The sequence below is a fragment of the Scyliorhinus canicula genome, chromosome 27 (assembly GCF_902713615.1).
Source record: "Scyliorhinus canicula chromosome 27, sScyCan1.1, whole genome shotgun sequence".
In the NCBI taxonomy this organism is placed as follows: Eukaryota; Metazoa; Chordata; class Chondrichthyes; order Carcharhiniformes; family Scyliorhinidae; genus Scyliorhinus; species Scyliorhinus canicula.
Genome location: NC_052172.1, coordinates 14,613,836 through 14,628,621, shown reverse-complemented (window position 1 = coordinate 14,628,621; position 14,786 = coordinate 14,613,836). Strand labels below are relative to the sequence as shown.

At 54.6% G+C, this 14,786-nt stretch overlaps 1 protein-coding gene across 1 annotated transcript in view; it reads right to left on the bottom strand.

Moving 5' to 3' along the window:
* Positions 1-2,285: 2,285 nt before the first annotated feature.
* The window catches only part of LOC119957709 (RNA-binding protein Nova-1-like), a 162,354-nt gene continuing 149,853 nt past the window's right edge, over positions 2,286-14,786 (bottom strand). The window contains exon 5 of the mRNA XM_038785788.1: positions 2,286-3,534. Within this exon, the coding sequence (XP_038641716.1) occupies positions 2,530-3,534 (1,005 nt within the window). The 3' untranslated portion in view covers positions 2,286-2,529. The remainder of the gene's footprint in view (positions 3,535-14,786) is intronic.

Below are 14,786 nucleotides of genomic sequence, written 5' to 3'. Positions count from 1 at the left end.
GTAACTCATCCACAAAAAACAGAGAGGTGTAACGGGCTTTACACATTCTGAAAAATGCTGATCCTTCCTTTGGCGAAATTCTCCCTGCCCTCTCACGATTTGCACCATTGTTTTTGTGATGGGGACTGTCGGCCTATCGACCCCCTCCCCCAAACTGTCCCGAGCTGCTGTGCAGACCCCAAAACCAATCTCTTCCCACCCTACTTCATCTCAACCTTCTATTCCTCTCTGCCTCATGTATTCAGACGGGAAGACATAAGAGCCATTCGGCCCATCGACTCTGCTCCGCCACTCAATGAGATCATTGACTGATCTGTTGTGGTAATCCTCACCTCCACTTTCCCGCTATATCCCCATAACCCCCGATTCCCACACCAGGCCGTTGGCCCTGTGAGGCAGGCACTGCCGCCATGCCACCCGTGGCCCCCGCTTGGGCCGATTATGGGGCAAAACCAAAATGTTCTTTCATGGAACAAACGGCCACACGTCCGTGATGTCCAATGTTCCATTTCTACATCTGGGACTCCTGGACATCAAATCCTTCCGCAATCTTTAAGACCTTGATCAGGGCACTTCCCCACTTGCCCTTCAATAGCAAAAAGCGCCCAATCCTTGTCATTTTCTCTTGATGGTTGTAATCTCTCGGTTCTGTCTCACATTGGGGAGCCCCGTGTCGCCCGACTCGCTAACAAGGACCCTGAAACTCTCCCAGAAAGGTTTATTCCATTAAAAAAAAGCACCGAATTTCCAAAGCAAGAGGAACTCAGGCCCAACACCAGGAACCAAGATGGCGGCTCCCTCACACTTTTGAAGAGAAAATGTCACAAAGTGTTTTCCCCGCGCCGGTTAATTTGGGAGGATTAGTAGGGTTGCCAACTAACTCCTCCAGGGATGAAAGACGGTTCTCCTGAACCTCACCGTGGACCACACCCAGGCTTTGTGCATCTTTTATGTCTCGTTTTGTTCATCCCTTTAATTCATTTGTCATGACAATATCGGGTATGGGTTGGGGGGGGCTTGGGGATTGCTGGGCAGTCTGACATCATCCAACGGGGGAGGGATTGGTCTGTTCGCCTGTCCAATGACAGCCAAAGGGCAGGAAGGCCTTGCTAACTGACGGATGGCAGGAGTGGTGGGGGCCGGGAGAGGGTTTGCGGGCCACCAGAGCTGGCACGTCACGTGACAAAACCTTCAAGGGTACGCCCAGAGTCGCTAACCCTGCAAGGGAAGGTGGGGAGGGGGGGGGGGGTGGGGGGAGGGGAGGGGATTTTCTGTTTCACCTGGCGACCCCCACCCTGCTCTAGAGTCGGAGGGGGGAAGGGTCCAGGACAAAGCAGCCCCACTTGATAGGCTCTCCGTCCACCCCACCACCTAAACACTCACTCCCTCCACAGTGGCAGCCGTGTGTACCGTCCACGAGACGCACTGAAGTAACTCACCAAAGCTCCTTCGGCAGCACCTGCCAAACCCCATGGCCGCTACCATCTAGAGGGACAAGGAGCAGCGGACACATGAGGAACACCATCTCCTGGAGGTTCCCCAACCAGGCTGCTGAGCTTCTCCTCCCCCCCCACCCCCCCACCTCCCGCGTCCCCCCCCTCCGCCCCACCACCCCCAACCCCCAGCCGCCCCCCCGCCCCCCCCACACACCCCCGCCGAACCCCCCACCCCCCCACCCCCCGCCAACCCTCCCCATCGCCACCCCCCCGCCCCCCCCTGCCCCCCAACCCAGCCGCCCCCCCCGCCCCCCCCCACACCCCCCGCCGACCCCCACCCCCACCCCGCCGACCCCACCCCCCCGCCGATGCCCCCCGCCCCCCCCCTCCCCAGCCGACCCCCCGCCCCCCCGACACCCCCCCCCCCCCCCCCGCCCCGCACCCCCCCCCTCCCCAGCCGACCCCCCTCCCCACCATCCTGACTGGGAAATATAATCGGCCGATCCTTCAGCGTTGCTGGGTCAGAATCCTGGAACGATCTCCCTAACAGAATGGAGGGTGCACCTACACCTCGGGGGGACGAGGGGGGGGGGGAGGAGACCTCTGCGGTTCAAGGCGGAGTCTCACCGTCAACGTCTCAAGGGGCAATTGGGGATGGGCAATGGATGCTGGGCCTATACAGCCAGCGGCGCCCACATCTCCTGGAGGAATAGGAAGCGGGGGAAGGGATGGAGGCACCAGCTGACCATTTGGCGGAGGCTGATTTGGTCAAGTCCAGGCCAAGCCGTGCACTATTAGGGGGGCGGGGGGGGCGATAAGGGACTGAGGCGGGGAGGTGCCGGGGGGGGGGGGCTGAAAACAAAATGGAGGTGAGGGGGGGGGGGAAGAGTTGGGGGTAGCAGGAAAGAAAACTGGTCTCCATGGAAACGAGTGGCAAACATTATTTACATATACACAGATCTCTGACGTTGTCATATAATATATTAATACAAGACGTTTTAATTAGAATCAAGTACTATATAAGCCCCTTTCAGTTTTTAAAAAAAAACGGAAACCTGTCTTTCTGTTTCGCAGCTGCTTCTTTCTCTTGTTTTTAACCCACTTTCTGGAGGTTTGCTGCCCGGACCCCCTGTTCGTAGGTGATCCGCTGGCTGATTAAATACTGCGCCGCCTGGGTTGCTGCCGCTGTGCCCGTGATCGTCACCTTGCGGTTCCTGGTGCCGGGAATAAACTCGCCCTTTTTGGAGATCTGAATCCGGGCGCCAGTCAACTCCTGGTACTCGACCAGCGTCTTCCCGCCTTTTCCCAAAATGGCGCCCACCAGGTTCTCCGGCACCGCGATCTCCACCACGTCCTTGGAGCCCTCGCCCAGCTTCTCCGCGGCCAGGATGGAGCCGGCCGCCAGCGGTGAGGCCGCGCCGAAGTAGCCGTTGGTGGCGGCGGCCAGCGAGCCCAGCGAGAAGGTGCCCACCGCGCTGCCGGGCATGTTGCCGCCTCCGCCGCCCGAGGCCTCGCTGGCGTAGGAGGCCAGCAGGTTGGCGGCGGCGGCGGCCGCCGGGTTGGCGCTGGCCGCCACGGCAGCCAGGACGCCGGTGGCGGTGGCCGGGTTGAGGCCCAGGCCGAGGGAGTTGGTGTTGTATCCGTAGCTGGCCAGCGTGTTGAGCGCCGAGCTGATGGCCAGCAGGTCGTTGCCGGTAAAGCTGGACAGGCCGGTGGTGAAGCCCGCCACGCCGGCCAGGTTGGCGTGCCCCAGCAGGCCCGCCGCAGAGGCCGCGGCCGGCAGCACCTCCGTCGAGTTGGCGTACGGGGAGCCGGTGGGGTTGGAGTTGGCGACGGGGCCCGAGATGTTGGCGTAGCTGATGTTGAGGCAGCTGCCGCTCTGCGGGTCCTCCTGGATCTTCTGGACGATCAGCTCCACCGCCTTGCGGTTCTGCTCCCCCTCGCCGCTCACCGTCACCACTCGCTCCTGCAGGTTAATCCCTTCCGGCTTCTGGGAGAGCTGGACCCAGGCCCCGGACTGCTCCATCACGGCCTTGACTGTTGCTCCGCCTTTCCCGATGATCAGACCTGCCGTGCTGTTCGGAACAATCAATTTCGCCTGGAAGACAAAGCAACAAAGACCACCTGTTAGAATTCCCCAAGTGACTCCTTTGCAGAGGCCGGAGTGTGGCCATGCGCTGAGCAGCCCCCCCCCCCACTGACCCTACGGAGGTGACGGCAACATCTGGACCCACCATTGTCAACGAGGTTTTCTCTTTGAAAGCACCCTTCTGTCCCGGGAAAACAATGCGGCGGGGATACGCCATTGGTGTGAACGCCGAAATTCCGCCCGGTGAGTTTTACAGCACAGATAGAGGCCGTTCGGCCCATCCTGTCTGTGCTGGCCATCAAGCACCTATCCATTCTAATCCCATTTCCCAGCAGTTGGTCCGTCGCCTTGTGTCGCTGGGGCGCCTCAGATGCTCATCGAAATGCTTCTTAAACGTTGTGAGGGTTCCCGCCTCCCACCACCCTTTCAGGCAGCGAGTTCCAGATTCCCATCATCCTCTAGGTGAAAACATTGTCCAAACCCCCCCCCCCCCCCTAAATCCTCTTCTCCTTCCCGTAAAGCTACGCCCCCTGGTTATTGACGCCTCAACCACTACTTTCCTGGGCAGAAGAACCAGCCCAACACCCAGGGGGCACTTTACTCTCAACTAAATCGGCAGTCGGGGAATCAGGAGAGGTGAATCTTCGGTGGGGGGGGAGGTTAAATAGAGCAGGCTGAAAAACCAGCTTCGCACCCGATTTCGCCATTTTCCCAAAGGGCGAGACAGGTTAAAATGCCGTTCCCTCCTTCACAATGTGCCTCAGTGGGGACACTCTGGCTTTGGAGTGTGATAGTGTGATGTATGTTGACATTTCAGAAACATTGCATTGTAGGTATCTGTAAGGGTTAAATGTCTGGGTTGGTGTCGTTAAAGAATTCGGGTTTGAAACATTTCTGGAGTCGGGGTGCAATTAAAGCATCGTAAAAGCTAGGGCTAACGGAGCTTTGTTTGGATTAAGAGGGTTCCCTGTGGACTTAATTAGATTTCAGATTGGGAGAATGATGCAATCAGTGGGGGGAGCGAAGGTATCAGGCATTTTGCAGAAACACAGTTCAGCTAAAGAGTCAAGCATCTGCTCCCACTGCAGTTTAGTTCAAGACATGTCTGTAGACAGATTCGCAGTTTCTTTCCAAGCAGTTCAGAATTGTGCGATTGGAAGGGGAGCTGCAACAAGCTGAGAAGTAGCTTCTGAATCTAAAATTTTACAGTGCAGAAGGAGGCTATTCGGCCCATCGGGTCTGCCCCGGCCCTTGGAAAGAGCACCCTGCTGAAGAAAGACAGCCAGAGTTTCTGCCTGGTTCTGACAGGAGTCAGATCTTTTCTTTAAAGCAGTGCAAAAAGATCTCTCTTTCTCAAATTGGAGCATCCAGACATGTACAACATTGTTAAAGGGGTAATTGTGGCTATTTTCTGGTGTGATGTTAAAATATTTTAATACTGTGTCAGTAATAAAGTTTGTTTTAATAGACCATATCCCGATTTCTCCGTGAAATTATTCCTGGAGCGAAGTCTCCTTTCCTCACAGTCTTACAAAATTAAAATAAATTATGGGGGTTTTTGTCCAGTATCCAAGCCCTGGTTTGGGATCGTAATAGGAGTCAGAAAGTGGTGGGTTGACAGGAACATGGGAGGGGGGGTCCTGCACCAGGAGTTCCAAGCACAAGAATGAAGCTGTGCGGTAATGAGGGGGGGGGGGGGGGGCAGCACTGTCACGATTGCTGGCCCTCAGACGCCATGTCACATTTCCCTCTCAGGTGGACAGGAAGGACCCCCACGGGCATCACTTTGCAGAAGAGCAGATGGAGTTATCCTTCGTGACCTTGTCAATATTTATCCCTCAACGGTGGGCCCACCGCACAAACCACCCCTCCCCCACGCCCCCTCCCCCGCGCCCACATCCCACCACCCTTCCCGATGTGGGGGGGGAACTGGAAAATCTCAATTACAGACCAACTGATACGTGACATGCATCTCTGGTCAGGGGGTATTCCCGAGACTGAGACACAGCGTAGAAAAAGATTTGCTCTGTATCGAACCACGTTATAACCATCCTGGGAGTGTTTGATGGGGACAGTGTAGAGGGAGCTTTACTCTGTATCTAACCCCGTGCTGTACCTGACCTGGGAGTGTTTGATGGGGACAGTGTAGAGGGAGCTTTACTCTGTATCTAACCCCGTGCTGTCCCTGTCCTGGGAGTGTTTGATGGGGACAGTGTAGACGGAGCTTTACTCTGTATCTAACCCCGTGCTGTACCTGTCCTGGGAGTGTTTGATGGGGACAGTGTAAAGGGAGCTTTACTCTGTATCTAACCCCGTGCTGTACCTGTCCTGGGAGTGTTTGATGGGGACAGTGTAGACGGAGCTTTACTCTGTATCTAACCCCGTGCTGTACCTGTCCTGGGAGTGTTTGATGGGGACAGTGTGGAGGGAGCTTTACTCTGTATCTAACCCCGTGCTGTACCTGTCCTGGGAGTGTTTGATGGGGACAGTGTAGAGGGAGCTTTACTCTGTATCTAACCCCATGCTGTACCTGCCCTGGGAGTGTTTGATGGGGACAGTGTAGAGGGGGCTTTACTCTGTATCTAACCCCGTGCTGTACCTGTCCTGGGAGTGTCTGATGGGGACAGTGTCGAGGGGGCTTTACTCTGTATCTAACCCTATGCTGTACATGGCAATCAGTTACTTAATTCGAGTGCAGGAAGGGGGCTTCCCCAGTTCCCCTCCTGAGCGATGGTTTCTCCCCCCAGTTCCCCTGCAGAGCCTATACGTTACCCCAATTGTGTTTGCCTTTTGGATACTGAATTGCGACTGCCCCCCTGAATCGCCCTGGCACCCATTAATTACGGGATGAGGCCCTTAAGTAAGCATTTATTGCCCAATTGCTGGATGGATTGGGAAGGTCATCCATTGCCTTCTAGCGGCAGATTTGATTGGGTTAGAGGCCAGAAGAGGGATGGGACCCCACCCGGCCGGGAAGGGGGGGGGGGGGGGGATCAAGGGGGAAGGTTTGGCGACGCACCGCGTCAGTGAAATGACCAAATGCGCCTGTAGTAAATGGATCTGGAGCTCCCAGGGCCGGACGTCGCCCTTTGACCCGGGAGCTGGTGGAACAGCTCTGCCTGTACCGACTGCGGCCACTGGAGGGAGCAGCTGGCATTTCGAATCTCCCAGGCGGATGGAGCTTCAGAAATTGCGTTAGATTATTTAACTGCCCCGGGAACGCCACAGGCAAACAACACGGGAAGACAGGATTATCAGGAATGTTGGGAGAGAGCTTACTGAATTTAGCCAAGGGAAGCAACTGGATTAGCAGTGGAGCTATAAAGGCCTGTATTTATATAGCGCCTTTCATGACAGCTTTACCGTCAGTCACCTTCTTCCTGACGTTCTTTCTCAGCATTGACCCCAGGAGGGCGGGGGGGGGGTCACCACCGTTCTCCAGTCTGACAAATGACCCCTCGTTCTCTGCCCTTCAGCCAATTTTTAATCTAAGTTGGTACTGACCCTCCTGTTCCTGTGAGCGACAGTTCTGCGGCCAGCGTTTGGAACTTTGTCAAATGCTATCTTTAAATACAGCACCCACTGTAGCACCAAGGGGCTGGTTTAGCCCACTGGGCTAAATAGCTGGCTTTGAAAGCAGACCAAGGCAGGCCAGCAGCACGGTTCGATTCCCGCACCAGCCTCCCCGGACAGGCGCCGGAATGTGGCGACTAGGGGCTTTTCACAGTAACTTCATTGCAGTGTTAATGTAAGCTGACTTGTGACACTAATAAAGATCATTATAGATCATTATAAATGCACATCTTTCTTTCAAATCTAATCAAATTGATTCTGTCTTCGCCCCCCCCTCAAGACATCCCCTCTTCATCACTACAATCTCTCCCTCCAACATAAGTACATGCCAGCCCATAGAATAGAATTATAGAATCCCTACAGTGCAGAAGGAGGCCATTCTGCCCATCGGGTCTGCTCCAACCCTCTGAAAGAGCGCCCTACCTCGGCCCACTGCCCTGCCCTATCCCCCGTAACCCCACCTAACCTGCACATCTTTGGACTGTGGGAGGAAACCGGAGCACCCGGAGGAAACCCACGCACACACGGGGAGAACGTGCAGACTCCACACAGACAGCGACCCAGAGCCGGGATTCGAACCCGGGTCCTCAGCACCGTAGCCCCAGTGCTAACCACTGCGCCACGTGCCGCCCTGAGAAGGAAATGGATTTCTAAACTCTAAAAGGTGTCAAGGGGTCTGGGGAGATCTCTGGGAGTCGGGCGTTGAGATAGAGGAACAGCCATGATCATGTTGAATGGTGGAGCAGGCTCGAAGGGCTGAATGGCCTCCTCCTGCACCTAGTTTCTACTGCATCATATTCCCGCAATACGATTGGGCAGCTCACCAACCTTGACACTTTGTGTGTTTATGTGCATTGTCGACCTGTCTCTGTATTCTCATAGCACACACCTGCCTAATACCATTCCCTACATACTCATTTTATACACTTGATTCCTCTGATAAACTAAAATGAGCACCATTTAGAAAAGTTTAAGCGTTTCCCAACCAAAATTACCTTCCTACAAGGCTATTAGTTGCAGTCCTGTGGAGATACAACCCATCCCTTATAAATAGATGCTTCCTGCCCCAGAACTGTTCTCAATGCCCCGAGAATTTTAAGGCCTCCATCCTGTACTAGGCCTCAAACCCATACATCCACCGTCCCTCGCTCTACCCTGGCAAGCGTGTGTGGCGCGGGGAGCAATCCAGAGCTTCGTACCTTGCTTCATCCCTCCATTTCTCTCTCTCTTTTCACATCCCATCTGCAGCTTTCCCTCCCTGTTTCGGGACAGCAGCTGAATGTACTCAGGGCGATGGTTTTCGTTTTGAGAGAGGGCTTTCGTTACTGCTGCGAATGTCGGGGAAAGCGATGCCTCCATCGCTAACCTGTTACTCGCCCACATGAGCGGTGCGATTCTCCGCACCCCCACGCCGGGTGGGAGAATCGCGGGTGGGCCGGGCGAGTCACGCCACGCCGCCCTGGCACCCCCCGCGATTCTCCCCCCCCCCCCCAAAAAAAATGGCGTGTCGCTTTTTTCGACAGCCCGCGCGGAGAATCGCCGGTCGCCGTTCTCCGGCCCGGATGGGCCGAGCGGCCTGCCGAACCCGACCGGTTCACGCCGGCGTCAACCACACCTGGTCGCTGCCGGCGTGAACAGCGCGCGACCGGTGAGTGTGGGGCCTGTGGGGGAGCGGAGAGAGGATCGAGCACCACGGGCGTGCTCAGCAGATGTCTGGCCCGCGATCAGTGCCCACTGATCGTCGGGCCGGCGTCTGTAAACGACGCACTCTTTTCCCTCCGCCGCCCTGCAAGATCAAGCTGCCACGTCTTGCGGGGCAGCGGAGGGGAAGACGGCAACCGCGCATGCGCGGGTTGGAGCCGGCCAACCTGCGCATTCGCGGCTGACGTCACTTGCCCGCTTTGGCGCAAGCGCCAAGGCCGGGCACTCGGGATTCCGTTCCTAGCCCCCCGGGTGGGGGGGGGGGGGGGGGGGAATAGGGGGCAAGGAGCGGCCTCCGACTCCGGAGTGAAACACTCCGGGTTTCACTCCGGCGTCGGCACTCAGTCTCCCGTTGGGAGAATCGCGGCCCATGGTTCCTATTGAACGTAAAAGAATTATTTGCCTGGTGCTGGGGACTGACAGTAAACTGATATCTCTAAATAAATCCCAGTAAAGATCCGGGCGCAGGAAGCAAAGATTTCTTGTTGCCGATTCCGACAATCCCTGGGGTTTATGGAACAGAAATAGTTTCTCTCTCTCTCCATGTCAAGGTCAGAGAAACTTTCCATGTACAGGACGTTGTCCCAGAAAAGACTTACAAACGGTTAACCTAATGTAGGTTTGCAAACAGGACATGAATTGCAGGTGGAAGGAGCGCGGCGTTCCTAGTCGGAAGAGAGCCCGGGACCAATTAATGCTGCTTCACCAGAGGCTCGTTACAGACTTGCGTGCCACCCACAAGCCATCAGGATGTTCACTTCCCTCACCCGATTATAAGGAGGGCATTGTCAAGGTGGCACGATCCTCACCTACATCCATAAGACACAGAAGCAGAATTAGGTCACCCGGCCCATCGAGTCTGCTCCGCCATTCAATTATGTCTAACGTGCTTCTTATCCCCATTCTCCTGCCTTCTCCCCATAACCCCTGGTCCGCTCATTAATCAGGAATCGGTATTAAAGACACTGAGTGACTTGGCCTGCACAGCCTTCTGCGGCAATGAGTTCCACAGATAATAAGAATAATCTTTATTGTCACAAGTAGGCTTACATTAACACTGCAATGACGTTACTGTGAAGAGCCCCTAGTTGCCACATACCGGCGCCTGTTTGGGTACACAGAGGGAGAATTCAGAATGTCCAAATTACCTAACAATCACGCCTTTCGGGACTTGTGGGAGGAAACCGGAGCACCCGGAGGAAACCCACGCAGACTCCGCACAGACAGTGACCCGAGCCGGGAATCGAACCCGGGACCCTGGAGCTGTGAAGCAACACTGCTAACCACTGTGTTGCCGTGATTCACCACCTTCTGGCTGAAGAAATTCCTCCTCATCTCGGTTTTAATGGATCGTCCCTCTAGTCTGAGGCTGTGCCTCTGTTTCTAGTTTCTCCTGCAAGTGGAAACATCCTCTCCACGTCCTCTCTATCCAGGCCTCGCAGTATCCTGGAAGTTCCGATAAGGTGCGCAGGATGCCAGCCCATCACTTCTGGGTACAGGACTAGGAGGGGGGTGTGGTCAGCCCCTTCATTCCGCCTCCTGTCATTCAGAAACGGGGCAGCAGGCAATTCGGCCCATCTGACATGCACCGGCCCTCCAAATGACCATTACACCTTGGCGACATTCGGCAGTGCCCCTGCACATCAACTATCTAATATACAATTGTTACCAAATTAATTACATTTAAATTCCCCCAGCTGCCACAATGAGATTTTTTTTCTTTTTCTCTTTTGTGGGACGTGGGCGTCGCTGGGCGGGTCCAGCATTTGTTGCCCGTCCCTAATTGCCCCTTGAACTGAGTGTCTCGCTCGGACATTCAAGTTAAGAGTCAACCCCATCGCTGTGGGTCTGGAGTCACATGTAGGCCAGACCGGGTAAGGACGGCAGATTTCCTTCCCTAAAGGGGACATTAGTGACCAGATGGGTTTTTACGACAAATCGACGATAGTTTTATGATGGTCATCAATTCCAGCTTATTGTTTTGCATCAAATTGAAATTTCACCATCTGCTGTGTATGAGACAGACACACACACACACATACAGCCACACACACACACGTACAGACACACACACGCACATACAGACACACACACGTACAGACAGACACACACACACACATACAGCCACACACACACACACACAGACGCACATACAGACACACACACGTACAGACAGACAGGCACACACACACACACACGCACGTACAGACAGACAGGCACACACACACACATACAGCCACACACACACACGTACAGACACACACACGTACAGACAGACAGGCACACACACACACACATACAGACAGACAGGCACACACACACACACACGCACGTACAGACAGACAGGCACACACACACACACATACAGCCACACACACACACGTACAGACACACACACAGACGCACATACAGACACACACACGTACAGACAGACAGGCACACACACACACACACACATACAGACAGACAGGCACACACACACACACACATACAGACAGACAGACACACACGCAAGTACAGACAGACACACACGCACACATATAGACACACACATACACACACGTACAGACAGACACACAGCCACACACATGCACATACAGACAGACACACACACACGCATGTACAGACACACACACGTGCACATAGACAGACACACACACGTACAGACAGACACACACATACAGACACACACGTACAGACAGACACACACACACGCGCACGTACAGACAGACACACACACACGCGCACGTACAGACACACACATGCACACAGACAGACACACACACACATGTACACACGTGCACATAGACAGACACACACACATACAGACATACACATGCAGACAGACACACACACATGCACATAGACAGACACACACACACACATGTACACACGTGCACATAGACAGACACACACACATACAGACACACACACATATAGACACACACACACATGTACACACGTGCACATAGACAGACACACACACATACAGACACACACACAGACTCACACACACATACACATAGACACACACACACATACAGACACACACATACAGACATACACACACATACAGACACACACACATACAGACACACACACACTTGCACATACAGACACACACACACTTGCACATACAGACACACACACAAGCACACACACACTCTCACAAGCACATATAGACAGACGTACACACATCACAAGCACATACAGACACACACACATACAGACAGACTCACACACACACATACAGACACACACATGCACATACAGACAGACACACACACACATACAGACAGACAGACACACACACACACACATACAGACAGACACATACAGATGCACATACAAACAGTGACACACACATACAGACACACTTTCCTGTGGGGGTGAGGGCGACTAGATAATAACCTGGACCAGGATCGCCCCTGATTTATTGGCCCTCCCCGGCTTACGGGTGTGGAGGCCACTGGTTGGAATCAGTAAACTTTGAACAGGCCGTGGGTTGGACACTGGTCTGGCTCAGCTATTGGTTGGTCAGATTCTGAAAGGGTGAGTATTGACTGGCTCAGAAGAAGCAGGGATTCCTCAGCCCCGCTGTCTCTGTCCACCTTGGGGTGAGCAATCCACAATGTCAACGGGACCCCGCTGTCTGAAAAATAACTTCCATTTCCCTGGAGCCTTTGACACGGTTTTTAAAAAAAAAACCGTCACGGGGTTTTCCAGGAGCGTTCTAAAACAACTCAACAAATCGCCGAGAAGATATTAAGCTCGATGGTCAAGAATCTCACCGGCGTGATAGGTTTTAAGAGGCGGGTTACAGGGATGGAGCGAGGTGGAGAGGTTTGCGCAGACAATTCCAATGGCCGACTTATTAAAATCGAGGCCAGGTTTTCAGGGTGGGGCGGGGGGGGGGGGGGGGGTAACCGGGATCTGGGAAGCTTGTGGGGGCTGGAAGGAGGGGTGAATTGGGAAGGGGGGGGGGGAGAGTGTGAGGTTGGGGAGAATTTGAAGATGAGACGAGGATTTTAAAATGGAGGGGCAGCTGAACGGGCGGGCTGCCATTGTAGATCAGCGAACACAAGGTTGGCGGGGTGGGTGGGTGGTGTGGGTGGGCGTGGGGGGGGGGGGGGGGTTGGTGGGTCCTCGCCTTTATTTTTTTGTCTAATCTCCTCAGAAGAAACTGGAACATTGCGCGCAAGCATTGGTTCCCAGGAGTCCCTGTTGCCGTGGAGACTAAGCTGCTTTTTCACACAGAACAGAATGGGGCTGGAAGATTGAATTCAGCAGGAGGATAATGCTGCTACGAGGGGAGGGGGTCCTGCGTGTGTGTGTGTGTGTGTGTGTGCTGGCATGACGAGGGGAAGGAGGGCTGGACAAAAGGCTCAGAGGATCAGCAGATCAAGTTTATTGTGCGGCGCTCGAGAGGCTGAGCGACGAGGGGCAGACATTCGAACGGGGGCATTTTCAACCTCAAAGTAACCATTTCCAGATCCTCTGCCTCATCCCAGTCCCTCCTCCGCCTTCTCCCAAGCCTCCTGCCGTCTTCTTCACGTGGGGCTGCATTGTTCAGCCCTTGCAATCCTCCATCTTGTGCATTCTTACCCACTTCCTGTTCCCCTCGTCCCTTCATCCCAGACAAGGGGGCCGATGTAAGACCATAAGACGCAGGAGCAGAATTAGGCCACTCGGCCCCTCGAGTCTGCTCCGCCATTCAATCATGGCTGAGGTTATTCACGACTTCTCAACCTCACCCCCCTCCCCCACTCTCCTGAGACGTGGTGACGCTCAGGTTAAATCACCACCCATCAGCTCTCCCCCCTCAAAGGGGAAAGTGGCCTGTGGTCATCTGGGATTGTGGTGATTTTACTTGACTATATTCATACCCGCTTCCCATTCTCCTTGTCACCACCCACATTGGCTCTAAAGTTAACGAAGAGTAGTAAGGGCGTGGAATGCCCTGCCTGCAACAGTAGTGGACTCGCCAACATTAAGGGCATTTAAATGGTCATTGGATAAACATATGGACGATAATGGGGGCAGCACGGTAGCATGGTGGTTAGCATAAATGCTTCACAGCTCCAGGGTCCCAGGTTCGATTCCCGGCTTGGGTCACTGTCTGTGCGGAGTCTGCACATCCTCCCCGTGTGTGCGCGGGTTTCCTCCGGGTGCTCCGGTTTCCTCCCACGCTCCAAAGATGTGCTGGTTAGGTGGATTGGCCATGCTAAATTGCCCGCAGTGTCCTAAAAAGTAAGGTGGTGGGGGGGTTTGTTGGGTTATGGGTATAGGGTGGATACGTGGGTTTGAGTCGGGTGATCATTGCTCGGCACAACATCGAGGGCCGAAGGGCCTGTTCTGTGCTGTACTGTTCTATATTCTATAATGGAATAGTGTAGATGGGCTTTAGAAGGGTTTCACAGGTCGGCGCAACATCGAGGGCCGAAGGGCCTGTGCTGCGCTGTAATGTTCTATGTTTTATCGAGGGCCGAAGGGCCTGTGCTGCGCTGTAATGTTCTATGTTTTATGTTCTTAAATGTGGACAACAAGACAGCAACTGCACGCACAGCAAGCTCCCACAAACAACCAACGGCAAGGTGCAAGCCGGGGGTGCGATGGTAAACTCCCCACGTGCCTCGATAAAACGCAGCCCCGACAACGCCCAAGAGGGCAATGCCAACCGTGAAACCAGGGGATTGTCGCCAACAAAGCCCCATCCGGGTTCATCAATGTCCTTCGGGGGAAGGAACTCTGCCGTCCTTACCCGGTCTGGCCTACACGTGACTCCAGGCCCACAGCGAATGTGTCTTCACTGTCCTTTAATTGACCTCGCGAGCCACTCCGTCAAGCGAAGACTGCCGCAAAACCTGCTATCCCCCAATGGTCGCAGCGGTTCGCAAAAGGGCCGCTCGCCGCCCCCTTCTCATGTTGCAGCTGTACAAAACTCTGGTGCGGCCGCACTTGGAGTATTGCGTGCAATTCTGGTCGCC